Source organism: Acanthopagrus latus, chromosome 13 (assembly GCF_904848185.1).
Source record: "Acanthopagrus latus isolate v.2019 chromosome 13, fAcaLat1.1, whole genome shotgun sequence".
NCBI lineage: Eukaryota > Metazoa > Chordata > Actinopteri > Spariformes > Sparidae > Acanthopagrus > Acanthopagrus latus.
Window position 1 is genome coordinate 9105042 of NC_051051.1, and position 24272 is coordinate 9129313.

Genomic DNA, 24272 nt, shown 5'->3' on the forward strand with positions numbered 1-24272 from the left:
TTGTGTGTGTTTTATTCATGTAGGTCAAGAACTAAGAGAACGCTGGAGAACAATAAGGTCCACAAAAATGTGAGTGGTTACAAAAGAGTGAGTGTGGAGTGAATCAGGAACAACTTGATAATGAATGAATGGTAAACGAGTAATCTCGGTGTAACTGTGATTTGATTACTTTGAGAACAGTTGATAATGATGAATTAGTGAGAACATGCTAGTATGTTAATGAAACATTAACAGTATCTATCAGTCAGCATACTGACCACTTTCTTCACGGGTTGTTCCTGATTAACTATGAACCAACTGCTAAGTGGTACAAAGTGATGACTCCTTAATTAGTAATTACTTAAACATGAGTTACTATTTATGTGAAAATGTGAGTTAAATGAAACATAACGCTGAGTAGTAACCAAGTACACTCACTGATTACTGATTACTCAATCATTAGCTACTCTTTTTGTGCCTCCTTGCATTAAGTAATAGATAATACTGAGTAGTTACTAAGTAGTCCCTCATTACTTCATGATTACGAAAACAAGTGATTCCCTTAATAACAAATCAGAGATAGCTGATTCTCACCAAACAAACAAAACGTTTAGGTTAGGGGTAAGGTGTGAATTCTGGTAAGGTAAAGGTTGGGGTTAAGCTGTCTAGTATGAATGGAAGTAAATGTAAGGTCTGAGTGTGTGTAATAATGATTGTAGCAGTTGACAGAATCATAATATTGTTGTGAAAATCTTTCTCTCTGTAAGCTACGAGAAATGAGACAGAAATATGTTTTATTTCAGAGCGGTGTTATGAAGATGGAAGTTAGCGAAAGAAAGAGTGGGAGAAAGACACAGGAATCCAAAACAACACAACCAAAGAAGACTTTCAAGCTACAAGGTGTACAAGTTACACAATTTTATTGTTTCTTTGATTGCACCGTACAAGCCTGACATTAAAAAAAGAAAAAACACTCGTAAATGTCAATTTACAAGTGAGCGTTGTAGCAACGTTAAATATCCCATTACAAAACATCTTTCTCCCTATAGAAATTGTAAAAAACAACAACAACAACAACAACACAAAGTACAGCCGCATGTCTCTAAAATAGTACTGAGAGAATTGGAGAAGAGTAACACAGAGCTGGATTATTTGGCAGCGACTGTCTAACTTGATCCGCGGGGAGCGACAGACGAGGCATTTGGCACTGTCATTGGTCCACAACAGGTCGCAGTCAGGCTCCTGCCAGGTGGCAGGGGGAGACATACATCGCATTGTGACAAATAAACAACCCTACACTATTCCCAGGGAGGAGACAGCAAGATGAAGGAGGACCCTACTGTGCCTTATATCACCCCATTATGCCTTAATTCCCAGGCTCGTTCTTTTGTCCCGAACCGCACGCGTGTCTGCGTGTGAGCTAATGCACACTCTCTCATAATGTGGTAAGTAAACGATACTGTGCGTGCGGGGTTTGGACTAAGAAGTTTGTGCGAATAAGGGCGCGCGTTTGAAAACAACAATACGTGAATACATGTGATAGCCATCAGTTCCCTGGAAAAATACGTCGCGATCGATTCCTTTGGAGTTTCTGCCGCACAGATAGTGTTTACAGTACTGTGGCATCCAAAAAAAAAATAGTAAAAACATTACATTCAAGCATTTCCATTGCTGTGCTTTGGGAGTGAAAGCAACATTGTGAACTTTAACATTTCTGACAGCCACCTTCGGAGTTCTCCGTCCAATTAGCCCACTGGCTGAGGCTCCACGTCAGGTGTCCGACTGTGTCCAGTGTGGCTTCATTTGAGTCATGCGTGAGCGAAGCTGGGTGGGCGCCTGCGCATCGGTGTGTAAGGATTACCTCACAGTTGGCGTGGTCGTCAGACGCAAGTGGCTCGGCTTGGAGGGGAGCGGGGGCTTGATGCCTCGGGGAGGGGTTTGTGCGGGGGAAGCAGTGTTTTCGACGCTGAAGGTTTTCATCAGCTGAGCCACGCGGCCACGCCCTGCGCAGGTCGGGGTGCTCCCTGATGACCCGGGCTCCTCTGGGGCGGCCCTCCGAGACGCTTGTGACGCACCGATATCTGCGAAGAGAGCGGGGTCAGATTTCCTTAACAGCTCGAACATATGTCAGCCTGACTCATATTTCAAACAACGAATAAAATTTTGAGAATATATTGAAATTTTCTGACATGTGGATTAAGAATGAATACAAGATTGGGAATTTCAAAATGTCATTTACTTAATACTTTATTCAATGCAGTGACTATTTCTAACTTTGTGTTCTTGGGGTTTATTATATGACACCTGCAGTTCACTTGTTTTTAGTGCTACCTCTTATCTGTCATAAACTGTGCTAACATCCTGAAATAAACCTTTTTTTAACTACTACTACTACTACTAATAATAATAATAATAATAATAAACTTTATTAAAGGTGCACTATGTGGTTTTGTTAAGAAAGACCTTCATTGACTGATTTCTTATGTCTAAACAAACTCTTTTCATTTTCATGACTGAATAAACTGACCTTAAGGGACAACACAGTTTCACATTGTTTCACTTTATTTATATGCGGCGGACCCTGCCACCTTTCTAGCTTCAAACAGTGTTCTGGGGAGATCATGTTCCTCTGAGCTTATTTATTCAGTTATGAAAAAATAAATCAGAATTCATACTATTACCTAATTGATATTGTGAATATTAAAATCCTGTGTTTGGATTTATTTTCTAAAACTAGATTGTGCCCTTTTAACCAAAACCAGACGAGGCAGACTAAATGTGATAAGGACATGAACACGAAGGATGTAAAAACAACTGAATGAAAAAGATCAAATACAAAAAAAACGGGGGGGGGATTTTAGTACACGATCATCACCTCATTTGCACTCTCTTCACAAATTTTTCGCTTCGCTCTGTATTATGAGATGATTTTCCGGACTATTCCCGTCACAAGCGGACTTTGTTTACTGTCAGTGGTCGCTGTCTTGTTTCAGGAGGAAACACAACACCATTTTGGGAGAACATGAAATCCAGGTGAAAACCAGTTTAAACTCCTTGTGTTTCTGTGCAAACCGCAAAGAATGACAGCTACATATTCAGCACATCTCTGTTACAGTGTTCTTTTTGTAAAAGCAGGAATCCAGTCTTCCCACACTGCTCGATCATTTCCCCTCTCCAAATGCTGTTGCCTACATTTCTCTTCTACCTTTTTTTCCCCTCCTTTTCACTCGGCTCCCTTTATCCCACTCTGCCTGAGCAGAGGTCATCCTCAGTGGAAGTGTAGTAGGGACACAGCTGGGTGTAGTTTGTGTGTGTGTGTGTGTGTGTGTGTGCGCGCTCGCTTGCTGAGGTACTGTGTTTGGAAGAGGGTGTAATTGAGGGAGGAATGGAGGGAACAGGAGTAACGGAGGGGAGGGAGGGCCACAGGGACGGCAATGGAGAGCAGACAGACGCTGCTCAGACACCAGAAGGCTTGAGGAGCCACATATTTTTAGCGTCATCCCCGGGGGACAGAGATATGTGAGAGCGCCCGCGTGCACATGGGCTACAGACACACACACACACACACACACACACACACACACACACACACACACACACACACACACACACACACACACACACACACAGACTGGCGAAAATAAAGTGAAAACATGCACAAGCGTACACACGGGTTCTCACTGCGTATTTCAAAAGACACGCGCATTCTCATGTTACTTTCAGGCTCGCAGACACACACACACACACACACACACACACACACACACACACACACACACACACACACACACACACACACACACAAGCATGCACCTTTGCACAGACCTACTGCTCATAGATTCAGTCACGCATGCAGCCATCTCTGACTAAACAACAACAACACACACACACACACACACACACACACATAAAGGTGGGGTACAGCCAAAAAAACACACCGGGGCCAGGAAACCTTTAAAGCTCTTGATGTCTTGCAGGCATAAAAGGAGAGACCTAAAGTAGCCTTTAAGGTTGTGTTATTGTTTACCGTTGTTTACTTCCCTTCCTCTCCTCGCCCTCTCTCTCCTGCCCCTCTCTCCCGTGGCTCTAACACCTCCCTCCGCCCTCCTCTTCATCTCTTCCTCTCTCCCCGTCTTGCCCTGCCTTCCTCTGCCCCCTGACCCGCGGTTCCTGTGTTAATGTCCTCTCGCCGCGCTGCGTGGGCTTGCCTCTGATTGTCTCGTTGTGTTGTGTGGTCACCACGGAAACCTTGGATAGGCTCCAGCAATTGAGGCTGACACACATTCAGGCACGCACCGAGCACACACACACGCACAGATGCACACAAACACGGATGCGCGTGTGGACACACGCACACACACACACACACACACACACACACACACACACACACACACTCATGGTCGGAGAGTTTTTTGAGCTCAGAGCCTCGATGCAGGTCTGAGTGGAATGCTTAATAGAGAGACAGAGAGATAGAGAGAAGGAGGAGAAGGAGAGTTGGTGTTGGAGAAAAAATACAAGTAGAACTATGTATACTGTACTTGTTTATATATATATATATATATATATATATATATATATATATATATATAGATAGATATAGATATATAGATATATAGATATAGATAGATAGATAGATAGATAGATAGATAGATAGATAGATAGATAGATAGATAGATAAATAGACGCATTCAAGCAAAACCTCCCCACAGGTAACCTGACGAACCTGTCTTAACACACCCAAAAAAAAAATGCTCAGACCCCCACGCCTTTCTGCCTGAAACTCTCCTTAGCAGCTGCACTCTTCAGCTCCGTCAGCAGAAACAGTCATTAAAGCTACCTGCGAAAACACCTATTAAAATGAAAGAGAATCTACGCATTAAATCACTCGTCAGGATTGATTAATCTCCCATTTGAGCTTTGCTACGCCACTCCTCACATCTCAGTCCAGCTCGTAAATGTACGGGGAGGACAAAGAGGAAGGAGGCGGGAAGCAGTGTCACTGACCAGGCTAGCACAAAAATTAAAGGCCAATCTATCTCTTTAAAGACCTCCACGTCTCTGGCAGAAAGAGAGGGTGGTGGGTGGGGGGTGGTGGGGGGCGGTGGAAGTGGGGCAGAGGGCAGAATTCCCGAGTAGCGTGTCTGTGGACTGAAGGGCAGGGGGGAGGAGGTGTGTGTGTGTGTGTGTGTGTGTGTGTGTGTGTAAGCAAAGCGCGGGGCTGTCGGGGAGGGGGGGGCTGCTCCTGTGTGGGGGCTGGGGCCCCTGTCACTTATCAGCTCTGGCTGAGCGTCGCCCAGGGCTAGAGTCGGGAAGCAGCGCTGGAATGCGTGTCCTTCCCTCTGAAGGTGAAGAGAGAGGAGAGGAAAGCCGACCGACAGACAGAGACGGGTTTATAAACACGAACACACACGCACGCACACACATGTGCTCATACCGCCAGCTGCTGGAGATTGATACACTTTCACGCTTGCGAATGCATCAAATTGCACGACACATATGCACGCTAACACGCGGCAGATACTTCTGCGTCTCCAGGTTCAGCTCCTCGCTCATTCGGGCCCTTCATGTTCTCCCTGTTATCTGACATGTTACATCCTCCGCTTTCTGCTTTTTATGCAGCTGACACACGTCTTTGAAGGAAACATATCATGCTAATTTTCAGAACCTTTTTTTTAGTTTGGGTGACTCCTAGACTAAGCTAACATGCTTTAAGAAAAAACAAACAAACAGCAACAACAAAAAAACACATCAGTTTCCTCATACTGTCCTGGGCTCCAGCAGTGTATTCCCCCTCCTGTCTCTTTAAGGCTCCCCCCCCTCCTGAACACCCAGTCTCCTCTGATTGATCAGCTGACACACGCCTGAGCTAGCACTGTTTTCTTCTCCAGTCGGCTCTGTGGTGCGTTCCACGTCCAGGTAGCTTCACTTCTACTGTAAATATACACATCAGTTATGCAAATGTGTGACATGGTTACGTAGTGTGATATCACAGGGAATCAGGGGAATTAAAGGCGGGACTACTGACGAGGCGTTTCAGGGGCAGTGTTTTCCGTGGGAGAGAGGAGCTCCCTTTGAAGCAGACTTCAGGCTTTTTAACTTTCATGACCATTTACATGCACCAGAACCTATATGACACACCGAAGGAAGGGAGAAACTGAAAAAAGCAGAATAGGTCTCCTTTAACAGGGCATTTTAGAATAACAATGTCCATGGTTCTCAGAAAAAGTAGACTGGTTTAAACTAATTCTTACCCTCGTACCCAAACAGCCAGAAGACACTGATCACTGCGGTTTGAAGTAAATTTGGTGACAGCAGAGAAAATGCTTCAGGTGACAGACACAGAGGAGAAAAATGGTGAGAAAGAAACTGGCAGATCAAGTAAATAAACACTGCTTTTGAGTCAATTGGTCTTGTAGGGCTGAACAACTATATATTACTGGAACTGCAAATATTATTGGATCGCAAAATGGTTGCACAGTCACCTTTTTAGAATTTTTCTGTGAAAACTGAGAGGCAAAAATGGCGGCTTAAATATATCAAAATATCTGTTAGTAGAAATGGAATGTGACATTTTTATATCATGAAAAAACTATTTTCTCACTCAGATTCACTTATACTAATTGATTTTTTTTTTTTTTACCTGATTTTTACCTGAATTCATTTAAAACTTTAGGCTGAAAGTATTTATTTTGATGATAAGTAAGCATTAGAAGTCTGGATCTGAAGAAAGTTCTGGTTATCATAATCATTTTTAAAAATCGCATCAATTTCCTGACATATTACAACTGCATCTTGACAGTATCCAGAGCTCGTTACTTCGGATACATTTCACACTGTCACCTCTGCTCTATTAAAAACAATGATTTGTTTTTGTCATGGCGTCCACTCTCATTAACAACTTCTTGAATCCTCAAGCGTTTTATTCAGCAGGTCAGAGCAGGTTTAGTCCAGCTCCAGTGGATACTTGTAAAACACGCTACATGAGTGTCACTAAAGCAGATTATTAAGTTCTACAAGTGAAGTGTGGGCCACAGGCCCCGCTCACAGGATGCAGGAATCCTTGTCATTACCCGCATTCAAAAGAAAACAGCTGAGGCATGAGCCTTATCCTAGTCGGCCTCCTCCTCCCCTTGGAACGAGCTTCCTCCCATTGTCAAGGACAGACACTCAGTCAGTATTTTTTGTCCAGAGTCAAGACACATTTATTCAGCGCCGTGTTCAGCCCACCTCAACTCCCACCACACCAGCTGTTCCTTTCCTCTTCCTTTCCCTTTCTTTTCCCCACACCCGTCTGTTATTCGCTGCCCTGGCATTGCCCACTGATCTCATATCCAGCCCCTTACGTGGGTGCAGGCGCACAAACACACAAAAAAAAGAAAAGAAAAAAAAAAACACGCCCATGCTACCATGATTTATTGGAGATGCATCTTGTGGTTTCTTCTTTTTCTTTCCAGATTTTAGTCATGCCTGTTCTGTGAAACTGTTGATCCCGATCCAGCTGATAAATCACCTTAAAAGCTCGGAGCTCACGGCTACATGCCTACACAAACAGATTTCTTGACGGCAGCAGAGCAGAAATTCCCTGGAAACACTCTTTGATTGTGACATTCGATATTCAGTCCAGTTTTAGCTCTGTCGATATCTGAAAACATAATTTCACAAACGCTTCCAGGATTTTGCTTCTCGATGACATTATTAAGAGCTTGTTAGCTCTCTTGTGTCTGGATTTCGGAGGGAGATTTTTCCCGGACTCCAAGATCTACAATAAAGCGCCAGAATATTTTTCAGACTGACACCAAAGAGTTCAGGGGAAAAAAGAAAGAAATAGTTTTAGAGATTTTTTTTTTCCATTCAGCTGTCTTTATCCATTGCTAGACACTCATTATTGCCGATTGCTCTTGTATGTCAAGAAGGCAATTTACCTAACTCAGCTCTCTCATAAAATGCACAAATGCTGTGAATTAGATATTTTACTCTTGTATTTGATCTGAAAACTAAACTTCCAGGAACTGTTGCACAGAGTGTGGCGTGACTGTGCTGTAGGATGAACATGTTTCCAGCAGAGGGACCCTATGGAAATAAGGGTTTCCATCCAACTGGCCTTTTCTTTTTCCCCCTGACAGTATCACTGTTTTCCACTGGATGGTGCTAAATTCACCTTCACGCCACCCCCCCTGTATTCTGCATAACTGGGTCACTGTCTGGTGAATGAGCATTTGGTCAATTCATGAAACTGGAGGCCGCGTTCGGACAGGAAGTCTAGGAATCGCAACTATGATGAAAAACAAAACAAAAACAAAAGTAATGTGCACAAAACAGTGGAAGACAATCATGAAAATATTATTCACGTCAAGGCCAGAGTTATTGTCCGTGAGAGAAAAAGCCTGAAAAGTTCAGCGCAGACACAAAGAGAGAAACAAAGAGACAGAGCACCTTCCTACTGGTTCGTGAAAAGATACATAAAACGAGAAACCAGGTTTAAATGTAATTCTTGTGACGGATGCAGCTGATTCGCTAGTTTTGCCACCACTCTCCCATTATTGCATGTTCTTTACTGGTATAATGACAGCAGGCTGTCAAAAGTAGACAATATTATGAAAGGTCAGTGCACAAATTCTAAGACTGATTTAAAAGTCTTGCATACCAGCAACCTTAGCAGGTACCACCCTATTTTCACATATGGCTGAATCTCAGGTATATAGATATTCTCAGTTTTGGGGCGTGTCTAGTTATTTCACAAAACAAATATTATTGTATTACATAACAATTCTGTTTAACTCCACTCTGTGATGCTTGTGGAGTAGAGTGGATGAAAAGAAAAATTATGAATATTGGGTCCAATAATCAGCTGACCCACAGTATACAGCGTGTATATATACATCTGTAAATATATGTACTTTTGATATTTCAGTGCATTTAAATCAGATCCTTATCAGACTTTTAGTCAAATACCTTTTGTATGGGAGACTTTCACTTTTACAAAGTAATATTACTTTTACTTTAGTATGACTTGTAAATACTGATAATTTTTTTGTAAAAAGCTTATATATGTAGAATATAAAGTCCCCTCTTTGTTCATATTTCTAGACAACAACAACAACAACGTCAATGGTAGGGAGCCATATAACACTTTGCACTAGACAGGCTCTGTTGAGTTGGCAGTGCAAACTCAGACTGTTTTTTGATTGGTTCTCTCCTTTGAATTTGCACTGGTTGTGATTGGTTAATTCCCCTGATATTTACGTGTGTTTAGACATAATTTGGCCCGTCTGTTAGGCTACATTTTCATGTTTTGTGAAGACTGCCCAATTCAAACATTCCTTTGAAAAATGACTTCATTTGATTAAGTAATTCAAATGGTTATTACTCATAAAATTGAAAGGTTACTTCAAAAGTAACCTTTACAACCCTGTATGTTCTTTTGGAGTTAAACTAAACTGGGGGTAAAACAAGAAGTACTGAAGGATATTTCATTTCTATAGACATATTTCTCACCAGACAGTTAATGTAGTGAACACAGGGCATTATTATACCATAGGTTTGCATTAGGAAAAACATACTAATTATGCCCAATCCCCAAATGGCAGAGAAAAATAGGTTAGGTTCCCATTAAAAAAAAAAAAAAAGATTGTCACTGACCCTGAAGTTTAGAGGTTTCTTAACGCTCATTTCAGCCGACAGGATATTAAAAAGGGGGATGAGTGTTTTTTCTCTTATACGTCTGTTCTCAAGCGTAAGACATGAGCCGGTTAAAATGGCCGTGCATCTCGATCAATCTAGACCTCTAATTTCACAATTTCCCCCCGCCGCCCATGACAATCGAGAAGCTACCAAAACAAGCAGGTGTGTGGGTGCGATGTAGAACCGCGACACAACCGGTCACATAAGCTTTTTTTTTTTTCCCCCCTCTAGGCTGGCCTCATTTTGCTCTGCCAGTCCATAAAGATTCCAGCGGGCTGAGGCACTATTTGGCGAGTACATTAGGTTTGGAGGAAATAAATCCCTCTTCCTTGCTGCAGTGCTGAGAAATCTATCTGGTGTGAACTTTGCTCAGCCGGGTTCTGCTCAGCTCTCCACACACGTTATGACTCCGAGAGGGGAGAAGCAGTGGAAAGGAGTTCTGTGACGTTGACGTTGTGTAAGCTCGTTGCAGAGGTATTACCAGCATTGTGCATGTAAAAAATGTATGAAGACTTTATACTTAAACCTGTTTTGAGGTGGTTATTGTGTCCTTATATGTTCTTTGATTTTCTTGAGCTTTTTTTATGAGAATTTAGGACAGCTGGACAATAACACCATGTAGAACATAACAACTGAGTGCTCAGAATGCGAATGATCTTATTAAACCCGGCTGACATTTCAAATGGTAAAGACTAATAGATGGAGTTATTCGCCAGAGAGGAAAGGTATTTGAGTTTTACACAGTGGTATGTGTGGGTTTACTTAGATTTAATCACACGACAAGGAACACTTCTTATAAAACATACTGCATCTCTATTACACCCCACGTAAGTAAATGAGACCATCAGGGATGATTGGCTGTTCTATTTCAGATACAGACTTATCTGAGTTTGATAAAGTCATCAAATTGAAAAAAAAGTCCTGAGGATGAATTCTCATTTATGGCACTAAATAAAGTTTATCTCCTTTCATGATTGTTATACGTAGCCACAAATAGGCACGTTACCATTGCGCCCTAATCAGCTGTGTTTGATAAGGAAAAATGGTATTAAAATATTCCGCATCTTTTCTTTCACTCACCTCCACATGAAATGCACATGCTAGCCAGATTCAGATCCTTATCAAAGGAGGTGGTGGTGCTCATACTGCATTTGTCCACAGGGGTCGCCAGAATCAACAAAACATTTAAGCTCCTTGTAGCAGCTTTAACATATTTCATTTTAGTCATTTTATCAGATATAAAGACACAGAGGTTGAGTTGAGCTTTGTGTGTGTGTTGTTTGTAATTTTTTTGTCTTCTCATTTTGCTTTGCCATTATTCCCGCACAGAGCCCAAACAATATGAAGAGACAACATCCAGCTGTGACACAGCCTGTCCAACCATGCTGCTGCACAACCGGACCACAGAGTAGCTTCCTTCCTCGTGACTCTTAAACTCACCCTCCGCACTTCACCACGAAAATAGTTTAATGTTTCATCACTTATATAATTTGTGTTTTTTACGACTATAATTTGGTTATACAATCTTCTGTTGTAATATTCTGGGTCTTTTTTGATGTGGATGTATATACTGAAAAACGTAAGTTTGACAATAAGATTCACGGATAGCAATTTCAGGGACGTCTCTCATTAGCTGTGTTTATCCATGATGACACCATCCATAATTAGCAGTGCTGCGGTACTTCTCTCGATTAGCCAGCGAGCGAAAGACGAGAAAGTGGGGGAGTGGAATAAAATACTGGCTCAGTCTGAGGGGGCGAGAGCACAGAGGGATGTAAGTGTCACTTTGGGCAAAAAATTAGTTCTATATATCAAATGATATCTGAAATGAAATTTTTAATATATTTAAAATATTGTAGTGTGTTGTCATCTATATCTTTATGACATTCTAATATCAAAGATTGAATTTGATAAACAGTGTCCGGGCAAAAGTAGGTGATTTTTTTTTTTGGCCCTCTGATTGAACATTTAGACCCATAATGTTCCCTCACTATACTTGATGCTGGCTCACCTTTCCCACCCTGTGATTCCTTGGGCTTCTGAGGCTCCGGTGCACGCAGGCCAACTTTGGTGGGTATCGTTGCTCCAGAGTCTATTTTGACAGTGCTGCTGGGGGAAGCTGATAGCGCGGCGGCGGCCAGCCTCAGATTTGCGAGGCCAGGCCTCGTGTTGACAGAGCCTGGTGCCGCATTTGCAGAAGCCGGTCTCACATTGACAGGGCTAGCTCTCATGGGAGACCGGGAGCAGATGGAGGGCTGGGGAGCCGACTTCTCCTCAGTCGCACTGGCTGACTTCGACTCGGGCTGCGTCGGGGAAGAGTGACAAAAGAGGACAGAGGAGTGCGATCAGTGTTGACAGCTAATTCACATACAGTGGAATTACTGTCATGTTTGATTAAATCACTGGATAAATGATTCACCAAATTACAGCTCTACAGACGACTCCACTGTGCCGTAATGAAACACACACAACTATGACCACTGATTAAGAGTTTAAGGATGTGAGGAGAGAAAATTATAAGGTGACTTGGAAATCAAGCTGCCTGGCTAATCTTCCTCCCTGATCTCACGCCTTCCTAATCAACAATCTCACTCGCTCCCCCTCTCTCAGGCTGACTCCTTCCCTCTCTAAATCAACTGGAGAAAACCTGCAGCGGCAACATTCGCCGCTACATCTGCAGCACCAAAAACCAGCCTCCCCCTTTCCACAAATCACCTACAAACAAGACATTGGAGGCTGTGATTTCTTGGCCGTCACACCCTCCAAACCTCCTAAGGTGTGGATGTTCATTGCCACATCAGCACGGGTTGGCCGGAGATGTGCTGGGGCCTGTCGCACGGAGAGTCTGGTATAGATTTAAGAAGTGAGGGGGAGACGTTTCTCTCCATGGCAAAGAGGAGGGGAAGAAAAGAAAAAAAAAAAACAGAACAGAGGAGAGCTCACGCGCCCAAACCTCAGGAGACTATCCCACAATCCCATCCATCTGCGACTGACGCATTCTCTATCTCTGGCGTTTTAATTCCCTGATCAAGTTCATCAACCATCTGTTCTAGGGCAGTCCAGCAATCCTGCCTCGCCTCTGTGATTCAGCTGTTCTCGTGGCGCGTGTCACCTGCACACACACACACACACACGCAAACACACGCACACAGGGAAACACACATTTGCGAGCACACAAACACAGGAAGAGACGGGAAAGCGAGGGGAGATAGAGGAGCACACTCCCCAGACAACCCCAAGGCTGGAGCCGATGATGGAGCCAGTGGGAGGACAGTTCAGTTCAGCTGTTCCCGGGAGAGAGCTGTGTGTGTGCGTGTGTGCGTGTGCAAGGGGCGCGGCGGTGGCGGCGGCGGCTCAGGCGAGCGGGAGCGTGGAGAAGAGAGGGAGAATGCTGGGAGAAAGATGATCTGCAGAGAGAGGCTGGGAGTGAGGGGACAGCTGGCCCAACCACCATTTCCTGTTACTCACAGAGGGTGCCATGAGAAAGACACGCAAGCACTCTTTGCAAGAGCTGAGGAGCGCCGTCCTTTACTATTAATCACTCTCTTCTGGGACAAATGAGGATCTGTCTTTAAGATGTGTTGTCCGGTGCAGAAACATAAAACAGATATTTGCTTTATAAACCACCTAAAGTGTCTTTAAAACTGGATTGCAGAGACCGGAAGGGGGGGGGAGAGGACTCGCTATTGCTTGAATTCACAAGTACCTTTGCTGCTGCTGCTGCTGCTGCTGCTGGAGGTGATGAATGCTCGCTCACTGACACCTGTGGGTTTAACAAAGACATTACATGAGCGTTCACAGGCCGTGATGCAGCCCCGAGAGCACAGAGAGCTCAGTCACAGCAGGCAGTGGCTCCAACTCACCGGCAGAGGGAGTAAAGTGCTCGTCTCCTCACGTTTCCCCTGTTGGGAGAGACAGTGCCACGGTTAGACGACACCAGAAAGGGCGACACGTCAGCCCTCCTTAACTGTGAGTCAGTTTTCTAACTTGGAATGAGCTCGGGTTTACTGAGAGTTGGAAAGAGTTACAGGAAATAAGGAAATATCAGCAAGCGCTCTTTGAAAAGGCATGGGGATGTGACTGCGGCGCGTGCAGGATGCTCCAGTTTCCAGTGAGCGAGCAGCGCGCAGCGCGCAGGCTCCAGCTCGCAGAGGCGTCGCGGTCAGGCCAGATGAGACCGTCCGCCCCGGCTCGCTCCGTCTCAGTGTGTGCGCAGGTTGCCATGGCGACGCAGCAAATCTCTTTTAAAGATAGCGTGAAAAAAGGGAGACATGTCCCCACACCACCACCACCCTGCCACCCTCCACCACCACCAACCCTCCAACTCCAAAATCAACAGCTCACACACCGCCAAGTGTACACACACACACACACACATCAAAAATATCACCACCCTGGAAATTATGCAGAGTGAAAAACCCTCTTTTGACACAAAATAGAGGCTTTGAATTAACAGACATTTTTTAATGAGGAGGACTGATTTCCAGCAGCCCTTCATCAGAATCATATCTGAGAGTTTCCTGCTACTCTGCAGGTAGGAGAAGTAAAAATGAATGTTTAAGATTGAAGTGTTGAGAAAAAGAATTAAAGATTAAAGCTTACAGGCGAGGAGGATGTTACAGCAGTCTGGTGTATGAGTCGGTAATAGACCCGGTGATACAGGATGGTAAATAATCAATTAATCCTCTATCAAGTTGTTCTGTTTGGTCAAATAATTAATGGGACGGCAGGAGAGAAAGAGTGTGAAAGATTTTGTTACATCCACTGAGGCACATCATAATTGAATTTTTTAAGAGCCACACACCTTTAAATCCAGTGAAATTCCAGGTTGTGTTTTCGGGGGGGAGTTCTGCTTCTCAGATCTGACAGCTTCTGTGGGTTTTCTGCTCTTCAGGATAGTTTGATGGCTGCAAAAACATGATCGCAACAGGTCACATCACACCAGTAAGTAAGTAAGTAAGTGCAAGTGTCATGCATATCACCCCCCTTCAAATGTTTATGACAAAGTCGTATTACTATGAATTGCTCTGAGGATTCGGCGCCTTCTTCTCCCCGAACCCCGAGCAGATGAATTTGGAGCTCAGCTCGTTCAGCTCGTCCACCTCGCCGATCACAACGACCGCCACGTCTCCATCCCGACCCAGCAGCCAGCTCACATTCTTACTGTTGGCTGGAGGAAAGACACACACACGCACGCGCGCACACACACACGCACACACACAATGGGGAAACCCTGAGCTAAAGTTTGAAAATGTTAGGAGAATGTGCAGAGATGCTTCACACAAAGAAGGGTTAAGGTGTGTGTAAAGAATCAGACACCTTGTATTTACACATAATAAATAGGTGCAGCATATAAGGGCTGCTAACCGTGTTCTTTTTGTACATCGATGAGTGTAGCTGCTGTTAGCTTGTTAGCTTAGTTAGCCGCACAGCTAGCCAGACTACCAGGGGAGTGTTGGCATTTACACTGAGAGTGCAGGAGCTTTGGACCGCTGGGAAAGAAAGAGGTTTTCAGGCCTGAGGCTAGCTGTTTAGCCTGCTAACTGAAGAGGGTATCTACAATGCAAAACAGAGACGTCATTGACATTATGTCTAATAGCTACTCTGTTCGTATTGTTTGGTTTTTGAATGTTATGAGCTCAAATTCTTACACATTGCACATTTAAACAAAGACAATCACTGAAATAACACTTAATAACATAAAGATTGTTTGTGTAATATGTTTTCTTTTCAGTGATAGGCCAAAAATTGCTCGTTTTTTTGTTCAAACTTCACAAAAACTGCTTTCTCTGGCTTTTTGTCATTGTTTTGAAACCCCCAGCCATAATTTGCAGATATTAGCAAATGTTTTTTAAATACTGGCAGCTCTCAGATAATCAGATGTAGCTCTGTTCATTCCAAATTGAAATATCAGTATCAGCAGTGTAGTCTGATGAGTCGAGGCTGCTCTCTCAGACGGAGAGGAGACAGACAGACAGACAGACAGACAGACAGACAAACAGACAGACAGGGGCAGCAGCTGGTGGGTCACAGGCAAGCAGACCACGAATGTTTGATCTGGGGCTTTCATGTAGACGATACAAACGAGAGTTAACAGGGGGGACAAAATAAAAAATAAAAAAACTCATCCACGTTCAATAAAACGAGATCCGCTCTTACACTTTCCACTATCTATTTTTGTGAGGACAATGAGTCCTCACAACGAGCGCACAAGCAAAAGGCAGGGCACGCACACGGTGACAAACATAATGCCTTGTGACTATATTTGGGAGCACAGGGAAGTGACTTTATGTAGATAAACCAGCTCAGTCGGGCTCAGAGGGTGAGAGCTTGTAGGGTTTGAAAACGGGACAACATACTTTCACAGCGAACTGGTTTTGCCAGCTTGCCCTGTGCATCGCCTTCTAGCAAGGGCACACCGTGATGACGATAAACCCGCAGCCATCAGAACGCTGGTAAACAAGTTATCAGTCCAAGCTGACAGCTGCAATCCGCAACACCATTGTCAGGTGCAGGTGAGATGAATCATGCCAGTATAAGGGCGTTCAGAAGATGACTTATGTAATGTTTTGGCATATATCCCAGGTGCTACAGTAAGAGGCAGTGTAAAAAAAAACAAAAAACAAAAAACACAGTCACAAATGTAGCACTGCCTCATCAAATCCAACAGAACGATGCTTTCTAAAGGGAAGAAATAAATGATCTCCCTATCTGAAGAACAAATTCAAGGTTGTTTGAAGTTAAGTCGCAGAAAAAAAGAAAATCACATTTTTTTGTCTCTTCCTCGTGCGAAGGTCACCAGTCTGCCTACGAGATAAACACAACCACACACAAACACCCCAGCATGTAGTCACAGCCCATAAAGTCAACCTCGGCGCAGCGAGAGTCCCGTGGCTGAAGGCCTGAGAGGGTCAACAGCAGCTGAGAGAGACGCCGGATTCGCTTTTTGGTGCACAAAAACAAACTTAGCACGTCAGCCCTCCCACATGGCCCACCAGATATAATCAAACTCTCTCTCTTTGTTTCTCCCAACACATACATTTCCTGCACGCTTCCTGTTTCGCCTCCTGCTGATTGTTTTAAAGTCTGAGAGTCTTGTCTCACTTCCTATATTTGCGCAGAGCCACGAAACTACCCGGCATTTCCTCCGAGCTACAGACGGGGGGGGAGCCGTGAGCATGTGATCCCAGCCTGCGGCCTCCATCCAGCCTCCTATAAGGACAGCTGCATTGGTCATTAAAGAGATAGAAAGAGCACTGTTCTCACCCTCGCTCTGCAGCACGGTTAATAGTAAGTGCTTTGTTATTAGCCAAGGCAAGACAGATTGCATTACTATGTCAATCAGAGTCAATGCAGCAACTGCAGTGTGCTGTTAATTGGCTTGAAGTCATATTTGAGTTTGCTCAGCAGAGGTGGAAGAAGTGTTTGGATCCTTTGAATAAGTCAAAATACTCCACTACAAGTAAAAGTCCCGCATTCAAAACCCAATTTACTAAAAAGTATCAAAAGTAAAAGTACTTCACTGTGTGCTAAAATGTCCCCTGTTGGTGTTTTACCATTATATATGATGCTGTAGATATTGTAGATGTAGATGCTGTAGATGGTGAGCTAATTCTAACCATTTTAAATATTGTTGTAGAGTTACAGCCTGTATTCAGTTTTGTGACTATGTATTTTTTTTTTTTTTTTTAGCTAATCCAAGATTATTTAGCTTAAAGGTCCGGAGTCCGGAATCCAAAATAGCAAAATTGTGTTCGACAGGTTCATCTGGCCCGCGTACCGCCTGGAATGATGTCTCCTTTTTCTGCCAGATCGGCCACAAGCAGGCCACATCATATCATGTGGACCGCTGGGATACCACACGTCAGCCAAGAGCAAATCGAATAAACCAGAACCGGATGAGCCAGAACTGAGCCACAGCAATTTTGTTATCTGGGATGGTAGAAAAAAATAACATCATATTCATAATTGTGTATGCACAATCCTCTAAAACTAGGAATCCCTGTGTTTTCATAACCTGAGAATGAGAATTTTAAATCGAGAAAGGGAACAGGGTCCACCATGTCGGTCATGTTTCTACAGTAGCCTAGAACGGACAAACTAAACACCTGTTCTAGGGAGGGCCCTTCATGTTTGTTTGTTTTGTTTCTTTCGATTGTTTGCATTTTTTAGCAGCACCCTTAAGGGAGTGTGAGACGAGGGGTGTTCAGTTGGTTGCAATATGCAGCACTGGATTGGAAGGGTATGAAAAAAAAAACAAAATCTGCGAAGCAACAGGTAAACAAAGTTGTCAGACAAATGCAGTGGAGTAAAAAGCACAATGTTTGACTGTGCTGTAGTGGAATGGAAGAAGAAATTAGCATGAAATGGAAATTCATCAATTAAGGTACCTTTACTTTTAACTTCAATAAAGTAATCGAGTAAATGTACTTTCACTTTGTGTTGAAAAGTGGTGAGGACACAAGGGCTCAGATGAGGAAAAACCTTTTAAAAATCTTCAACAGCAACAATTTTACGCGATGTAGTAAGAGGATAATATGAGGTGAGAGCAGTAGTGTTGGTCTGAATTAACATGTATGGTCGAAAGCTATTTTTTGTAGCAAGTTTTTAACTGATTGTACTATATTTAAAGGGATGAGATGCTTCAAAAGTGGTCACAGCTGGTTTTCTTTTTGTCCTCATCCCTGTAAATAAAGTATAGTCAACTGAAAATGAAATGGAAACGTTGCTTATTTTATTATGTCCATTTTTGCATTGTGTATTATCTATCAGTGTCTGTATCTTGCTGGCACTACTGCTAAATCCGGCGTGTTGACGTTGTGTATTTTGTACTGACTTTAAACGACTTGCTCCGTCCCCATTGAATAAAAAAATAATAATATTTTGAAAAAGTGCTGGTGACATACAAAGTTTGTACTTATTAACATTCTACCTCTGGTTTTCAACAAATGCCGCCTCCTTCCAAACCTCTGTGGTTTGCCTTCACATCCAGATGCCCCTTTACTTAGAATATCAAAAAATAAAGCAATTTGTTAGCAATGCGGAGTCATTACACCACGCATTTCTCACACCAGCACCTGCTGCCACCGGAGAGAAAAATGCAGACCAGCAAGATTCCGTCCGACACGTCGAACCGGTTTCGAGGACAGACTCGCAGCCTCCTGAGTTTCTGCTGTTTTGTTTTGTTTGATTGCTGCGTGAGCTCTGTTGACTCCAACTGTCGCGCTTGAACGGAAGCCAGTTCCCAATAAAAAACGCTTGATGTCCAATGCATGCTTGCTTTTGCATTTTCCCCTCGAGGGCAGTTTTTTTTTCTTGTCGCCTCTGTCAATCACTTGGGTTTGCATCTGCCACCTATTTTCAATCAAACACGTGTCCCGGACATGAGTGACATCTCTGACCCAGTGAAAATTTCCTCATGTGGTGTGACTGAGCACAAATGATAGGAGCGAGAGGCTGAAAGCAAAATATCACCAACGCATTCTTCACGCTCACCGTTATGGAAACATTATACCACTTCTTAAACACTTTGAATATGTGCCTCTTGTAACACACTCACTCACTGCAGGGACACTTTGCTTGTGTAAATGTTAGCATCATCTGTGGGTGTGATGTTAACATTAATTCAACATCGCCGATCTGCCGTATTGTTTGGGACTTCAGATATAAATAGGGCCTCACTTTACTGAAGCGTAAACTCTCTTTGGTTTCTGTCTGTATATCATGTTCAGTCCTCCTCCACGTCTCCTCTTATAACAACACGACAGACACTTTAATGTGGAGCAGCTGGTGTTTGTAAGCCCAAGTTTGTGTTCGGGGGAAACTTTTAAACTTTGCTAAATGGACTTTAGGTAAATGCTGTTCCCGTCTTGGCAAACAGCTGTTGGGATGGCGGGGAACGAGAGCTGCGGTGGTGACAGTGCAACCAGCAGCGATTAAAATGGCCAAAACAAACACATAGTGCGTGAGATCATGTGAAATTTGAACATTATCATTATTACCATCAGATGTTCGAGTCAAATTTGAACACGTCACAGGGAAGTCATGTCACGTGTGAACTGGAACTTGTTTTGTTTTTGTTTTTTTGCTTAAGAATTAGAACTTCAGAATATGCAAATAAAAATGGCACGTGAATTAATATTAAATCTTCCTCTGCAGTCCATGTATTCATTCTAACCCCCAAACCCTGTGATCAAACATTTTAACATGTGACAAGAAACTAACATGTGAAGTGGACTGGGCAGGCATTCTAGGCACATGCCTGAGGCCTTATTGCCACTAGGGGGCCTAGACACAGGAGAAAGGATTTTTTAAGAGGATTAGAATCTACAAACATCTCTGGTCTACAACTTCATTTGAGCGTTTACATATTTATTCATTAATATTAAAACTTACAAAACGTTAGTGATGCTTTTCTTGAATGTTCATACCAAGTGTGTATGAAAAAACGAAAATATAAATACATCAGCTAAAATGTTAATAATAATCACATGACATTCAGGTCATTTTGATGTGTATATGGGGGGGGGGGGGGGGGGGGGCCATGAAAAAACGTCTGCCTGGAGTATTCTGTTCATTTAATCCGGCCCTGGAGTTGGACATTTTCACAATTAATATGCTTTTTTCCCCAAACATTTTTAATGAGAACTAAAGCACAATGGTCAGTCTGCTTGAAGAAAGCTTGAAGCTGTCACCCTGTCACACTGGACAAACAGGAAGAAGACAAGTTAACAAAAGATGAGGTGAGGTGGTGGCAGCTGGTTGGCATGGTTACCTTTTTTTGGCTTTGTCCTCTTGTCCCCCCCTTCTCTCTCCAGCTTCTCCTCTCGCTCCGTCCAGCGGCGCACTTGCTCCTGGCGCATTTTCAGGAACAGAGTCTTTTTCTGGTCCTCGTTGAGAGCCTCCAGCACATCAGGGTCGATGTACATGTCCTTTAGAATCTGCTGCAGCATGTTGGCGGCTGAATGGCCTGGGTGGGTGGTGGTGGTGGGGGGGGTTATAACCTGGGTGCCACCTGGCCGAGCCGGTCACAGGGAGGAGAGGCTCTGTCCTTTGGCCGGCAGCTCCTTGAAGGTGGACGGCGTTTGGTTTTTATAGCCTCATGTCGTTGAGAAGATTTCCGTCGCTTCTTTCCTTGAATCACTCTTGTTTACACACATAAACTCTTCCTCGTGAAGCAAGGGCGCATGCTCATCCACGCAAGCACTTGTACATACTGTACAGTCACACACACACACACTCAATCAAAATCCTGTTTCCTGAGTGTGCTGTGCTGACAGTTGGTCCGCCCTGCTGAGATGTCACTTTACTTTGTCTTTGGTGGTCATCTTTGGGACAATCTACAAGGGGAAAAAAAAAAAAAACACAGACCACTTCAAACAGGCATTTGGAGGATTATGTTGTGCTCTTCAGATTTCACATTTTCTCTTAAAGTTGCAGTGTCCCATATTTTTCTTAACCCAACCCGTCACGCTGAGAAACTTTTCTCTTCCTTGGAAAGTCTTCGTCAGCCGTCTATCTTGTCCCTCCCTTCATGAATACGGAAGAGCCCAAACCCTGTTCCCTAAACTGACAGAAAGGCTGTAGCCCACAATGGGAGGAGATTCCAAAGGAATGGGACTGTTTCTGTCATCATTATAGCCCCCCTTCCCCTCCTCCTCCTTCTCCTCCTTCCCCCCTCCCCGCCACACATCCCTTCCCCAAAAAAAACCCATGTTCCTTTCTCCCCCGAAAATCCCACGAGATAGCGGCTCCATTTTAACATGGTCACTTTCTGCTTGCCAGAGAGAGAGAGAGGGAGAGAGAGAGAAAAAAAAAACGAAACGGGGTCATAGCCCAGGGCAGCATGAGCCGGTTTCTCTAACAAGGGGATTGAAATGGACTCCTCCAATCACAGTGGGTAGTTAAACAATGGCTACCACATAAGCAGCACTTGGAGGGAAAGGAAGCTTGTCTCACACTGAGAACTATCACACTGGTGGAATACAGATTTGGTGTCTGCTAAACACATTGCAGGGGTGCGCAGAAGGAGAAAAAAACCCGGGGAAAGGTGGAGATTGGACAGAGAAAGCGCAAAGCCGAAGGGAGTTGTAAGAGAAGGGTAGAATTTGCTGAAGTACTCACAGTGGGATGTAGACAGCCGCTCCACAGCAGTGTGTGCTAACTAAGCTGAGAGAGTCAGAGCGCCTGTGGGTCCTCCTCGTCTTTGTGTGTGTGTGTGACTGGGCTGATGACATCACAGCATTCCATAATCTCTCTCTCCCTCCCATTCTCTCTCTCTCTCTCTCACTCTCTCTCTCTCTCTTCAACACACACATACTACAACACAGTGTGTTTAAAAAAAGTGGGGGAAGAGAGCAATTCAGGAAGATGACCTCACACAATAAAAAAAAAAGTTGTGTTAGAAAATAAGGGGTGTGGAAAATCTCTAAACCTAAACTCAAAAAATGGGACAGCCTTAACTCCTGAATTGTTCTACAGATTTTGTTGTTGTTGTTGTTTTAAGTTCTTTTATGGTTTCGACTTTTCTCCACAGATAATGACACAATTCCATACGGTTTTACTTTTGTTTATATGTGGTGGACCCTATCTGCTTTCTAGCTTAAAGCAGTGTTCTGTGGACAGTATTTTTTCTGAGAACAGCTGGTTATCAAAAAAGTTTGTGTTATTGCCTCATTTATATTGTAAACAATACAATTCTAGATGTCAACTAAGAAAAAGTAAGAACTGTCATCCAGCCAGCTGTATGTTGTATGATACATTATTTGTAGACATGCTGTGTGTTTCGCCCTTTACACAATATATTTATATTTTTATATACTTAAAAAGGTGCAATATGTAAGGATAAGCCTCCTTGAATTCACACTCCCAGCAAGTGGGGGGCAACATGCCACCAGAATAATTGCTAACCTTAGTCTTGTTTATACATCCAAGACTGTTTAGCTACTGTTAGCTTGTTAGCTTTGTTAGCCGTGCAGCTAGCGAGCTAGGGACTGTCTGTGTTTACAAGAGCTTCGGACTGCTGGGAGAAGGAGGTTTTCAGGCTAGTTAACATGTCAGCTTCATACCTCTTCACCACAAAACATAGACATCTTTGACAAAACATCAGGATTGTTATCTTCCAATTAACATTCTGTCGACATTCTAATGGTTTTAGAAGAAATTTAAATGACAGACAGTTTGATATGATGAAGCTCTGTTAAACCGCCCCATGTGCCCTGAGGCGTTTTGTTTAAGTAAATGTGTACCTTGTCTGTTGCTCACTCCACTACAGGGCAGCCAAAGGCATCTCTTCTCATCTGGGAGCCCTCTCGCGTGTGTTTCTGAGCGCCATTTATGGGTAAAGAGTGTCCTCTAGTGGTCAAAGCCGGAGAAGCCTGCCATGAATTACGTCACCACCAAAGCCTGTGCTGAACTGCTTTTGGAAATAAAGCACAAAATTACAAAACTGAATGAAGATGAATCCAGTGCTGGAGTGAAGGCAGCACTTCCAGACTGCCTGAAAGCACAGCAACACCATGTCACAAATGAATGAACCCACCAGCGGGCACTCATGCAGGATGTTGTCCAGTCCTGCAAGGCATTCATACTACTCACTGCTGTCAGGGAGTGCTCAGGTGATGATGACCATGTTGCAGCAGCAATGAAATATGAATTTGATCAAGTGCTTCTCTCTCAGCTCGCATTGTGGCAGCTGGAACCAGAAAAAACCCGCGATTAATCTTTCCCGGCAGCATTCCTTTGAGCAATTACTGCCATTGTGCTGCCAATTAGCATGACTGACAAACACTCATGATCTCAAATCAAAGGATTGCTGTAGTCTGTCGTCAGTAGGAGACATTGTGCTTCCACAGAGGCTCTTCTTCAGATTAACTTCATCACCAGTTGAAAGATCCAAAGGCACGATGACCAACACCAGTCCTCCAACACGTGGACCGTTGCATGAGCAGCAAACTCTTGAGTAGGCTTCCGGGCTACGGTCCATCTCAGATCTAGCACGTGCCCTTTGGTTTTCTCAGCCTCCCTCCTGGCCAAGAGACCATCGTCTTCCCAACAAGGCCCAGTCACGCATATGTCCTGCAAAGAGGCCTCTGAGCCTGTCCAGGCTCGTCCCTGTATCGACCTTTTTACTAATGTGGTTTCTTCTGGTGGGCAGTCAACGGAGAAGGTACGAGACTGTCAACGTCGTCGCCCCTGGCAACATCTCCCTGTGTCATCACTACTCGAGCACGCTCTAAGACGTAGGAACAATACCGAGGCTGCTGGCGATCTGGAGAAAGACAATCACACCATTATATCAACATGCATGAAACCACAACAACTTGTGACTAGAAAACCATCCGACGAACTAAACAACTGCACAGGATTATGAATGAGTAGCAATAACTGGTAGTAGCAGCAGCAGTAGTAGCAGTTTCTTGTCATTGTCATTTGCAACAGTTACTAAAGTTAAAAAGTCGTGCAGGTGTTGGCTTGTGATCAATACGCCCTCACTTCTCGAGCGTTAACATTACACGAGCAGTGAAGCTCAAAGAAGAGCAACGACTGCATACAGATGATCACAAACTGCAAAGTCAGGATGATTAGAGAACAAAGTAACGCTTTATTTT

The 24272-nt window shown here is 43.7% G+C and overlaps 1 protein-coding gene across 4 annotated transcripts; it reads right to left on the reverse strand.

Annotated features, from left to right (window-relative positions):
- Positions 1 to 1567: 1567 nt before the first annotated feature.
- zgc:100829 (uncharacterized protein LOC445149 homolog) lies at positions 1568 to 23183 on the reverse strand. Of its 4 annotated transcripts, none has more exons than XM_037118472.1 (8): positions 22911 to 23183; positions 20438 to 21002; positions 14680 to 14833; positions 14468 to 14570; positions 13527 to 13565; positions 13370 to 13426; positions 11675 to 11966; positions 1568 to 2060 (listed from the first exon to the last, which is right to left on the reverse strand). In XM_037118472.1, exons 2-8 carry the CDS (start codon positions 20613 to 20615, stop codon positions 1837 to 1839), a joined length of 1047 nt encoding a protein of 348 aa, XP_036974367.1. In that variant the 5' UTR covers positions 20616 to 21002; positions 22911 to 23183; the 3' UTR covers positions 1568 to 1836. The 4 variants fall into 4 exon arrangements, with proteins under 4 accessions (XP_036974367.1, XP_036974366.1, XP_036974368.1 ...); XM_037118471.1 differs by lacking the exon at positions 22911 to 23183 and adding an exon at positions 21787 to 21943; XM_037118473.1 differs by lacking the exons at positions 13527 to 13565; positions 22911 to 23183 and adding an exon at positions 21787 to 21948.
- Positions 23184 to 24272: the final 1089 nt, after the last annotated feature.

Bases quoted from the DNA above. Each gene is read 5' to 3' on its own strand.
- zgc:100829 (XM_037118472.1), bottom strand. From the start codon at position 20,615: ATGCTGCAGCAGATTCTAAAGGACATGTACATCGACCCTGATGTGCTG. The intron at 14,571-14,679 runs GTAATACGACTT...ATGTTTTTGCAG, and splicing joins AATCCTCAGAGCAATTCATA to CCATCAAACTATCCTGAAGA. The intron at 13,427-13,526 runs GTGAGTTGGAGC...TTAAACCCACAG, and splicing joins GCACTTTACTCCCTCTGCCG to GTGTCAGTGAGCGAGCATTC.